The 12,779-nt window shown below is 34.0% G+C and overlaps 1 protein-coding gene across 1 annotated transcript in view; it reads left to right on the top strand.

Moving 5' to 3' along the window:
• PLA2G4E (phospholipase A2 group IVE) overlaps positions 1–12,779 on the top strand; it is a 69,836-nt gene that overhangs the window by 16,025 nt on the left and 41,032 nt on the right. The window contains exon 3 of the mRNA XM_074289366.1: positions 3,660–3,796. Coding sequence (XP_074145467.1) covers positions 3,660–3,796 — 137 coding nt within the window. The remainder of the gene's footprint in view (positions 1–3,659; positions 3,797–12,779) is intronic.

The following is a 12,779-nucleotide window of genomic DNA, read 5'->3' as shown; positions in this document are numbered from 1 at the left end:
AAAGAAAGCTCACCACCATGACTTAGCCCTTGGATAGCCACCCTCTGGAAAAAAAAATTGCTAATTGAGTATGCCTTAGGATACCATCTTTTCAAGTTAAAGATATCTTTGTTGGCACTTGATTGCCATCTTCTATCATCTCCCTCATTATTTTCATCAATGTCTATTCACAGAATTTCAGATCATAGATTTAGAGTTGGGATGGACCTCAGAGTCATCCACTGCAATTCATTTTTTCAAATGAAGGAACCTAAGTCAAAAGAGGTGAAGTGATATCTTATCCAAAGTCACAATAGTAGAGTCATGATTTGAACCCTAGACTTCTGACTACAGATATATTACTCTGTCCATAGAATTACAAAAAATTACATTTTTTTAAGGAGAGTGGGTCAGATACCAGAAGTCTACTGATAAGTGAATATGACGTTATGTGCAAAGTAATATCAAGGAGAGAAAATTATCAACTGTAGATTCTATTTTTTCTGTTCTATTCCAATTCAGAAATCTGTTAGCACCCCCTGAAAACCCACTTCTTGTGATATTAACCAGAGCCATCTTTCCCAAGATCATCCTAGACTAGGTATTCAGAGATTTCCTAAATTCTGGAATAACATAATTTAAGAACTTTTTCCTCCCTACAGAAATGCTCATGTTGAGGTTAGGTTATTTTCTTTTACTTCCAAACAACTTCAGGGAATTTTCCAGAGTCTTAGTATATTTTCTGAGTATAATTTTCCAGAGTTTTAGTATAGAATGATTTCCATCTAAGGAATGAAAATTTTTAAGTATTATATTAATCCATCCTCTTCATAAACATGTTGAAACTCTGGTATTCCAAAACTGGATTCCAATGGAGCAGAATAATCCAGGGATACATGATGTGAGTCAGATTGATTGCATCTGATTGGAGCATATCTACTTTAATGTGCAAGCAGTAATAGTGTTTCTATTTAAGGAAAACAACTTCCCTGTTGTAATGATCACACTGAGTTCCATCAGTGGCAGATTCCTTAGATATTTTCCCTGCTGCTATTGCTGCTTCTGTTACTGAAGCATATTGAGTTACTTTAAGTTACTGGGGTCATCAGCCTTTTTGTAATTAAATGAATGTTGTGCCTCAGTATCATGAATTGCAATATGTTCTTCACTAGGTAATTCAGATTTAAAACTGATTATTGAGTATAGTCAACTCTCAACATTGTGAGGTAGAACAAATCTTACTTTTGGAATATTTAATCTTCCCTTCCTTTCCCCTTTTCCCATCTCATTAGCCTCCCTTTTCTCTCCCCACACCACTATGCTTGCCCTTTTCTCCTTCCCTATCATTCATACAAAAGAAAATCAGGGGAAAAATCTGTTTAAAAAATTTCACACAGGAGAGAATGTATGTTCTTATGTTCTAAGGCCTTTTCTACCTCTAACATCCCATGTTCTAAGGTCCCTTCCAATGTTCTAAGGCCCCTTCCACCTCTAATATATTGTATCCTTATTATATTCTAATACTCTTTTTTCTCTAACACTGTATCTTAACTGTCTATGTTCTAAGACCCTTTCTACCCCTAAAAAGTTATGTTCTAATAGTCTATATTCTAAAGTCTCTAAAATGCTATGGGACCATGTGTTGATTGATATGGATTAATGTTTACTCCTTCAAAAAAATCAAATCCTTAACCCAAAGGAAGAAGCTATCCTAAGAGCATTGCAGGCATCAGTCAATGAATAGAAGAGTTATTTTGTCAGCTGCCACTCTCAAGTTATGCACAAGTTAGAGCAATTACAGTTATTACTCATTGTCTCTGTGTAAAACATTCTGTGCAGAGGAAACATCAAATGATATGTATAGGGCTTCTAATATAAGGAGATAATTCTAAAATCAGGCCCAGGCTAGAGAAAACACACTACTCACCAGTCAGGGAAAGAAGGAGGAGGCTCAAGAGAAGGTAGAACAAGGCCTTCTTTCAGTGGATTGAATGAGGTTAAACATGTTCTCTCTGTTTCTGAAATTGGTATTAGAGTTTAAATGGGAATCTTGGAAGGGCTACGTTCCTAGTTTTGATTCAAATATTTTTATATCTTTCAGAGGAAAATAGCTTTTTCCTCTGATTGCTTAGTAATAATCCAATAAGAAGCATAGTTATTACAGCAAACCCTAGGATTACTTAGATCTAGGGACATACAGCAGAGCTCACCCATAACACTGACAATGGAGTTAATGCCCAGGAAGGGGTTTTAGTCTAACTCAACCCCTTCCAAAAAAGAAACAATGGGGCTGGGAAAAATAGAATTGTGAAATGCATGGAATTGGTTTTCAATTCCTCCATCTTTATATTTGGTGGTTCCTTCTGACTTTCTGTGCTTTCAGTGTGGCATAGGAGGTCTTAGAATTGGAAGACCTCGGTTTGGTTCCTGGTCCTAAAATTTCCTGATCTTCCTAATGTCTAAGGACAAATTATTTAAACTTTCTAAGTCTCAATTTCTTCATTTGTAAAATGGGAAGAATACTTTCATTACCTACCTCACAGGGTAGTGAGAAAGTCCCTTTTAACCTGAAAATGCCATAGAAAATGAACCATCATAGAAAATTACCATCATTGCTTCCATGTCAATGTCCTCCCACTGAAGTAGCCTATCAATAGTGAGGAGATCTCATGCTTCCTACCTCTAATTCTCATTAAAACTGGCCAGTTCCAATGATCTTATGATGATGAGAGCCATTTACACCCAGAGAGAGGACTATAGGAACTGAGTGTGGATCACAACATAGCATTTTCACTCTTTTTGTTGTGGCTTACTTGAATTTTATTTTCTTTCTCATCTTTTTTTTAAACTTTTTGATCTGATTTTTCTTGTGCAGCAAGATAATTGTATAAATATGTATGCCTATATTGGATTTAACATACATATTTTACCATGTTTAACATATATTGGATTACATGCCATCTAGGGAAGGGAGTGTAGGAAAGGGGGGAGGGAATTGGAGCACAAAGTTTTTCTTTTTTTTTTTTTTAATAATTATTATTTTTAATAACTATAACATGCAGAAAGTACTTTTTTTCTTTGTGTAATTTTTTTCTTTTCTTTTTTAAAAATTAATTTAATAATTATAAATTTTTTTGACAGTACATGGGTAATTTTTTTTTAAACATTATCCCTTGTATTCACTTTTCCAAATTTTCCCCTCCTTCCCTCTACTCCCTCCCCTAGATGATAGGCAATCCCATACGTGTTAAATGTGTTACAGTAGATCCTAGATACAATATATGTGGAGCACAAGGTTTTTCAAGGGTCAGTGTTGAAAAATTATCCTTGCATATGTTTTGGGAAAAGAAAAAACAAAAACCTTCAATAAAAAAAAAAATTCCCCCCAAAAAAGTGACCCATATTTCTCATTATCTTAAGGTCTGTTTTTCTATTAAACAAATCTTGAATTAATTACATCGATTAGTTGTTATGAGCCAGTGTGTTACCTCTCCCAAATGACAGACTGCCTTAATCTAGTAAAAAAAAAAAAAAAAAAAAAAAAAAAAAAAAAAAAAAAAAAAAAAACAGCAGAAGATACAAATTTTACTTCTATTCATACCCCCAAATCCATATTCTTTTTCCCCCTCTCTGACCCCTGATCTCTCCATGTCTTTGTCACTCCCCTCCATGTCGAGCAGTGAGTCTGACAGACTGCTTTGTAAGTCTCTGGCTGCCAACTGCCTCCCATGAGAAACCCAGAACAAGGACCATCTCCAACTGCCGCAACCCAGAGTGGAATGAAACCTTCAATTTCCGGATCCAGTGTCAAGTTAAGGTAAGATCCAAGAGACCTCAGCTATCTTTCTTCTACTTTTTGATTTCCCTATTCATTTATTTGTCCCTGTTCTTCTGCTTAAGTGTTTCTTGTCCATTTCTAAATGTGCTTCTAGTACTCTTGACAGAGAAAACATTTGATATAGTAAAAAGGGTGTAAATTTGTAGTCAGAAACTGTTGTTGTTTAGTCCTTTTTCAGTTGTGCTCAACTTTTCACATCCCCATTTGGAGTTTTCTTGGCAAATATACTGGAATAGTTTGACATTTCCTTCTTCAGCTCATTTTACAATTGAGGAAACTGAGGCAAATAGGGTTAAGTGACTTGCCCAAGATCACACAGCTAGTAAGCATCTGAGGTCAAATTTGTACTCAGGCTTTCCATCTATAAGATGAAGAGGTTAGAAGGTTTCTGGGGTTCTTTCTAACTCTTTAAGTTTTGTGAGGTAATCTTGGGTAAAGAATAGAGTGTTAAACTCAGTCAGGAAGACCTCAGTTCAGATCTTGCCTTACATATTTACTATTTAAATGATCCCAGCAAGTGACTTAACCTCTCTAGTCCTCAGTTTCTTCATCTGTAAAATGAGGGAGTGATTTATGGGCTTTAAACCATGATTCTTTTATATGACTGATAAATGAGAGGCTGATGGACAAGATAGACTAGATACTTTTTCTGAGCTAAAAATGAGAAGGAATGAAGGGAGTCACTATTTTGGGGAGTATTATGATTCTAAAGCTATTCTGTTTCTAACACAAGGAGTAAGGTCTACATCAGGATTCATATAACCTCAAGGAGTCCAACAATAAATTACAGAACTTGAAGGGGAGGGAGAGAAAGAGAGAGAGAGAGAGAGAGAGAGAGAGAGAGAGAGAGGAATCTCATCTCCATTTTCATTAACTTTTGGTCTCCTTTGTAATTCTATGTAATTTTATTTTATTAAATTTTATTTTAAAAATATTATGGTGAGAAGGAATTCATAGGCTTCACTAGACCATCAAATGGGTTATGACACAAAAATGATTAAGAACTCTTGCTATAGACTGATGTGACTAAAGGTTATTTTTTATCTCAAGGACTATGGGATGATCATGTTGCCTTTAGAAGCCATCAAAGCATCTAGACAGGTCAAATAGTTTCATTCAACTTAGGATTCCCAGAGCTACAATAAATTCATAAAGAGAGAGCCAAGATGGAATAATAAGAAAAGGCCATAAAATAAAATACTTGGGGGTCTACCTACCTACCCAAGAACTATATGAACACAATTACAAAATGCTTCTCACACAAATAAAATCAGACCTACACAATTGGAAAAATATCAGTTGTTTGTGGGTAGGCAGAACTAATATAATAAAAATGAGAATTCTGCCTAAATTAGTCTACTTGTCCAATGCCATATCAATTAAACTGTCAAAATGTTATTTTATGGAACTAGAAAAAAATAATAAAAATTTTCTGGAAAAACAAAAGGTCAAGAATATCAAGGGAATTAATGGGGGGAAAAACCATAAAGGGTGGAGGCTTAGGAGTACCAAACCTAAAGCTATATTATAAAGCATCAGTAATCAAAACCATTTGGTACTAGCTAAGAAACAGAATAGTGTATCAGATACATATGACACAATAATCAAACTATATAACAATCTAGTATTTGATAACCCGCCCCCAAAACTATAGCTTTTGGAATAAGAACTCAATACATGATAAAAATTGCTGAGAAAACTGGAAAATAATATGCCAGAAACCCAACATAGACCTACATCTCACACCCCATTCCAAAATAAGATCAAAATAAATACATGATTTGGGCATAAAATATGACATCATAAACAAATTAGAACAAGGGATAATTTACCTATCAGATCTTTGGAGAAGGGAGCAATTTATGACCAAAGAACTAAAGAGCATTATAAAAGGCAAAATGAACAACATTGATTACAGTAAATTAAAAAGGTTTTGCACAAATAAAACCAACAAAAACAAGATTAAAAGGGAAATACAAAGTTGGGAAAAAATCTTTACAGCCAGTATTTTGATAAAGGTCTCATTTCGAAAATACATAAAGAACTGTATCAAATTTATAAGAATAACAGTCATTCTAAACTGATAAGAATAATTTTTAGATGATGAAATTAAAGCTATTTATAGTTATATGAAAAAATACTCTAAATTACTATTGATTAGAGAAATGCAAATTAAAACAACTCTGTGATATCACCTCACACCTCTCAGATTGGCTAAAATGACAAGAAAAGATAATGATAAATGTTGGAGGGAATATGGGAAAACTGGGACACTAATACATTGTGGTGGAGTTGTGAAATGATCCAACCATTCTGGAGAGTAATTTGGAACTATTCCCAAAGGGCTATAAACTGTGCATATCCTTTGACCCAGCAGTGCCAATACTGGGTCTGCATCCCAAGGAAATCATAAAGAAGGGAAAAGGACCCACATGTGCAACAATATTTGTAGCAGTTCTTTTTATGATAGCAAAGAATTGGCAAAGGAGTGGATGCCCACCATTTGGGAAATGGCTAAACAAGTTGTGGTACATATAGATAATGGAATATCATTGTTCTATAAAAAAATTATGAACAAGATGATTATAGAAAGGCCTGCAAAGATTTACATGAACTGATGCTGAGCAAAACAAGCATGTACATTGTATACATTGTACACAAAAACAACAAGAATGTGCAATGATCAACTATGAAAGACTTGGTTCAATGATTCAGTGATCCAAAGCAGTCCCAATAGAATTTGAACAGAAAACGCCATCTGTATCCAGAAAAAGAACTATCCACCATGGATAGAGCATCAGTCCTGAAGTCATGAGGAACTGAGTTCAAATCTGACCTCAGACATGTAACACTTCCTAGCTATGTGACTCTGGGCAAGTCACTTAACCCCAATTGCCTCAGCAATAAATAAATAAGTAAACTTACTACAATAAGAAAAGAAAAGATCATACAGTCCAGTTTCCCTCTGTTTCCCTTCTCCCCATCACTACCACTCCAACAAAGGTCTAGAAAAATACCAGGCCAAGTCCTGATTAGGAAATACAAGGGAAAAACCAGTCATTTCTCAATCTAAGTTAGCAAAAGGAGATTTTAGAGGTTTTCAAACAATTAGACCTAAGAAAACTACAATGTGGAGGCTTCCAGTGAAGAACTAAATGGGAGTTGGAGCTGACCAAAGATCAAGAAGAATTTTTAGATTCAACATAAAGGGGCTTTGACTTAATGCTGGGAACAGGAATAAGCACCACCTACCAGTTCTGCTGAATAAGAATTAATTGGAGACTAAATAACTTAATTCTAAGGAATGGATAGATTGAAAAAGAAATCATAGAAACAAAAAATACTTTCATTAAAGATAATAATGACAATGAGGGGCAGCTAGGTGGTGCAGTGATTAGAGTACCAGTCCTGAAGTCATGAGGACCTGAATTCAAATGTGGCCTTAGACACTAAATACTTCCTAGTTGTGTGACCCTGGGCAAGTCACTTAACCCCAATTGCCTCAGCAAATAATAACAATAATAATGACAATGAGACAACATGCCAATATTTTTGGTATTCAGCCAAAGAATTCTCAGGAGAAAATTTATAACTCTATATGCCTTCATCAACAAAAAAGAGGGGAAAAAAAGAGATCAATAATTTGATCACACAACTAAAAATAATAGAAAACCAACAAAATTTTAAAAACTTAATTAAAAGTCAAAATACAAATTTTTAAAAATCACATAAGGAATTAACAATATTGGAAATAATAAAACATTCCATTAACAAGTAAAAGTGGAAGCTTTAAAAAAAAAACAGGCAAACCATTATTTTGATTTGTAAAAAGAGAGAAGAAAAACAGATCCCTAGAATAAAAAATGAAAAAGGTAAATTTACAACAAATGAAGAAATAAATAAAATTATTAGAAACTATTTTGCCCAATTACATGCCAAAAACTTGATAACTTAAATTAAATGGATGAATATTTATAAAAACTTAAATGCTCAAATTGATAAAAACAATAAATATTTTAAGTAAGCTAACAAATGAATAAAATATCTGTTTTAATTTCTAATGTAGTAAATATTGATAGATATAAGCCATGTAAGCAATATCAGAGAAAGAAATTGAACAAGACATAAATGAGCTCCCGGAAATGAGCATCCAGGATTAAATGGATTTACATGTGAATTTTATCAAGTACTTAAAAAAAAAATATATATATATATATATATAGTCCTAATATTACACAAATTGTTTGGGAAAATAGCAAATAAAAAGATATACTAAATTTTTTCTATGATATAAATATAGCTTTGGTATCAAATCCAGTGAGAGTCAAAGCAGAAAAAGAAAACTATAGATTAAGTGTATTCCAAGGATCTCTGAAAGTCTTTAAGTCTCCAAGTTGATCCTTGGAATACACTTAATCTATAGTTTAGCTATTTGCCTGTTAAAAAATTTGTCTTTTTTCAACTACATATCTGTGTAAGGCCAGATTTTCTTTGTGTAATTCAGCCAAAACAATATGTTCTTGCAAGAAATTACATGCAATAGTAGATTTAAAAATCTGTCTTTAATTAAGCCAGACATTGAAGAGATTGTCAGAAAATATGTAGTATAATGCCATTCTTCTCACTAAATTTTGTTTTGTTTTGGAAAGTATAGTTATTTTCTATCTAAAAGTATATTACTTGTGCTAATCTAACAATTTTTATTATTATTCACAAATAAACAAGAGGTAGAAAGTATCACAGAAGATTAAATGAACAATTTTGATTACATAAGATTAAAACTATTTTGTTCTAAGAGGGTTAATTGGAAAGGAAACAGAGTAGGGGGGCAGAAATCTTTGCAGCAAGTTTGTCTACTCAGGCTTTCATTTCTAAGAAACAAAAGGAACTAATTCAAATTGATAAGAAGAAGAGCTATTCTCCAAATGATATGAATAGGAACTTTTCTAAGGAAGAAATCTAAGTTATCAATAGTCATGTAAAAAATTTCTCTAAGTCATTAATAATTAAAGAAATGCAAATTAAAGCAATTCTGAAGTTTCACCTTATATCCATTAGATTGACAAAGTTGACAAAAAAGGAAAATGATAAATGTTAAAATTGATATAGAAAGATAGCACCTTTAAAGCACCTTTTGGTGGAGTTGTAAATTGATCTGGGAATTCTTGAAAGCAGTTTGGAAATATGTTCCCCAAATTTACAAAACTAAGCATACCTTTGATCCCCTGATACCCCTACAGGTCCTGTATTCCAAAGAGATCAAAGAAAAAAGAAAGTAACCTCTGTGTACAGAAGCATTTATAGCAACTCTTTTGTGAGACCAAAGACAGAACTGCAAAGGAGGGGCTCCCCATTGACTACAGAACGACTAAATAAATTAAAGTATATGAATGTGATAAAATACTATTGAGAGAGAAGCCTGAAAAAATTTACATAAATTTTTGAAATGAGTAGAACCAGGATAACAATTTATATAATGCAGCAACACTGCACAGATGATTTTGAAAGACTTAAAAACTCTGATCAAAGTGGTGGCCAACCACAATTCCAGAAAATTCATGAAGCATGCTGCCAATCTCCTGAGAGAGAAGTGAGGGACTCAGTGAAGACTGAGACATTTATTTTTTGGACAAGGTCAATTCAGGAATTTGTTCTGACTGCATATGTGTTACATGGGAATTTTGTTTTGTTTTGTTTTGTTTTCCATTGGGGGAGAGAAAGGGAAGATAAAAAATTGATTTTTGTTAAGTGAGGAATTTAGTTCAATTTTTTAAAGATTCACTAAAAATCAACTAATGAGGAAGCTGATGAAGTGATCACATATCCCTGGGTTCATTTGGACTCATGATGACTAGAGGCTGGCTCAAGTTCCTGGACATTCCTTTGAAATGTGACGTAGGGTGATATCATAAGCAAATTAGGGGAATATGGAAAAAAATTATCTATCAGATCTATGGAGAGGGGGAGTTTTTCCTAGTAAATTTCTTTATTTTTAATACACAATGCTTTACGAATCATGTTAGGAGAGAAAAATCATGAGAGAAATAAAAAAAAAATAATTGAACATGGCATATGTTGATTTGCATTCAGTCTCATTAGTTCTTTTTCTGGATGCAGATGACATTTTATTTCCAAAGTCTATTGGGTTCGCTTTGGATCACTGAACTACTGAGAAGAACTAAATCTTTTATAGCTGATCATTGCACCTTCTTGCTGTTATTGTGTACAATGTATTCCTGGCTCTGCTTGTTTCATTCAGCATCAGCTCATGTAAATCTTTGATAGGGGGGGAGTTTATGCCTAAACAGAGATAAAGAAGTTCATAAGAGATACAATGGATAATTTTGATTACACAAAATTAAAACTTTTGCACAACCAAAATTAATATAGTCAAAATTAGAAGAAAAGCAGGAAACTGAGGAGACATTTAAAACAAATTTCTCTGATGATGATCTTTTTACTCAAATATAGAGGGAACTAAGTCAAATTTATATGAAAAAAAAGCTATTTCCCAAATTGACAAATGGTCAAAGGACATGAATAGTCATTTTTCAGGGGAAAAAAAATCAAAGCTATCAATCACATGGGAAAAAAACTGCTTTAAATCACTGATAATTAGAGAATTGCAAATTAAAACAACTTTGTGGTACCACTTCAGAACTATCAGATTGGCTAAAATATCAGAAAAGGAAAATGACAAATGATGAAGGATATGTGGGACAATAGCATAGTAATATGCTATTGATAGAACTATAAATTGATCTAACTATTCTGGAGAACTGTTTGAAACTAAACCCAAATGGCTATAAAGCCATGTCATTCTTTGGCAGCAGTCACTACTAGGTCTATATCCTAAAGAAAGCAAAGACAAAGGAAAAGAACCCATAAATACAAAAATATTTATAGCAGCTATTTTTTGCAATGATAAGGAATTGGAAACTGAGGAGATGCCACACAATTCCCCTAAAATCAGAAAAAGAGATGTCTCTCTATATTCACTACACCCCCAAGTGTTTGTATTCAAAGAAATTGAGAAACAATAACTGATTGACCAGTATAGGGCCAATTTTCTGATTAGACATATAGGTAATTGTGAGAAAACTACTTGCATCAATCTTTGAATCTGACTGGGTTTCTGTTCAGCATAACTTAGCTTCTTCTTCTTTTTTTTTTAATTAACAAGCATTTATTAAGTGCTTACTATTTTTTATTAATTTTATAATTATAAATTTTTTTGACAATATAAATGCATGAATAATTTTTATAACAGTATCCCTTGTATTCATTTTTCCAGATTTTCCCCTCTCTCCCTCTACTCCCTCCCCTAGATGACTGTCAATCCCATACATTTTACGTGTGTTACAGATATAATATATGTGTGTAAATCCAATTTTCTTGTTGCACGTTAAGTATTGGATTCCGAAGGTATAAGTAACCTGGGTAGGTACAGTCGTGCTAATATTTTATATTCAATTCCCAGTGTTCCTTCTCTGGGTGTAGTTGTTTCTGTCCATCACTGATCAGCTGGAAGTGAGTTGGATCTTCTTTATGTTAAAGATATCCACTTCCATCAGAATACATCTTCATATAGTATTGTTGTTGAAGTGTATAGTGATCTTCTGGTTCTGCCCATTTCACTCAGCATCAGTTCATGCAAGTCTCTCCAAGCCTCTCTGTATTCCTCCTGTTGGTCATTTCTTACAGAGCAATAAAATTCCATAGCCTTCATATACCATAATTTACCCAACCATTCTCCAATTGATGGACATCCATTCATCTTCCAGTTTCAAGCCACTACGAAAAGAGCTGCTACAAACATTTTGGCACATACAGGTCCCTTTCCCCTCCTCAGTATTTCTTTGGGATATAAGCCCAGTAGTAGCAATGCTGGATCAAAGGGTATGCACAGTTTGAAAACTTTTTGGGCATAGTTCCAAATTGCTCTCCAGAATGGCCGGATTCTTTCACAACTCCACCAACAATGTATTAGTGTCCCAGTTTTCCCACATCACTTAGCTTCTTTTTTAAAAGCATCTAAGAAATAGGCAGAAGTAGTCCATCTTCCCAAACATGTAAAGCTAGGCTCAAACAATGCAGTAAAGTTTTCTTATAATTTCTATAATTGAATAAATTTTTCTTACAAGACAGAAATTGGACTAAACCCATAATTGGATAGAATAGGAACTAAGTTAGATCCAGAACTGAGTCACAAGATGGAAACAATGTTTCGCTAAATTCCCACAATTCATATAATAGATATAATATTTCTTGCCTGCTCATTGAGTTGGAGAGGTATAGAGAAAGGTAGAGAATTTGGAACTTATAATAAAAATGAGATAAAAATTAAAAGAAATAGGACAAATTTTAGATAAAGAGCTACTTAAAATGTGTGTTCATCTTAAAATATTATACACAATGCTCTCATCAATACAATGCTAAGGGGTTGTAAGCTAAAAGAGTTTCAAGACTTAACAAATTTTGTTAGGGGCAAATTTTCCTAGAATTGCAATCTCTCTCTCACTTGCTCTTGCTCTCTCTCTCAGCATCAAAGCCAGTTTTCCCTACTCTGTGCCTCCTTATGAAGGGTTTGTACCTACATTATAAGGCCACAAAACCTGTTACATTCCTTCCCTGGGTGGCCATCTTCACTGACTATCCTTCCCATCCTGATCCTCCCACATCCCACTATCTGCCAGAGGAAGAGATCCTTTAAAATGGGACAGGCTTAAGGTGATATAAGCAAATATCTTTGAAGATCTGGAGACTGTGTTCCCAGCCCCACCTCCTCCCAAAGTTCCAAGGTGGAAGTAGCCTCTGAGTGGGAAGTCCAAAAGCTGATGAGTATCCAGGCCTGGAAGGACTGATAAGAAGGAAGAGGTATTTCCCTTTTAATACTTTAGCTCCTTCCTATCTCTGGAGGGACTTCTGTATCTACCGCCCTTTCCCACACTCATTCTTACCC

The sequence above is a fragment of the Sminthopsis crassicaudata genome, chromosome 2 (genome assembly GCF_048593235.1).
Source record: "Sminthopsis crassicaudata isolate SCR6 chromosome 2, ASM4859323v1, whole genome shotgun sequence".
In the NCBI taxonomy this organism is placed as follows: domain Eukaryota; kingdom Metazoa; phylum Chordata; class Mammalia; order Dasyuromorphia; family Dasyuridae; genus Sminthopsis; species Sminthopsis crassicaudata.
This window is presented reverse-complemented; position numbering and strand designations above follow the sequence as displayed.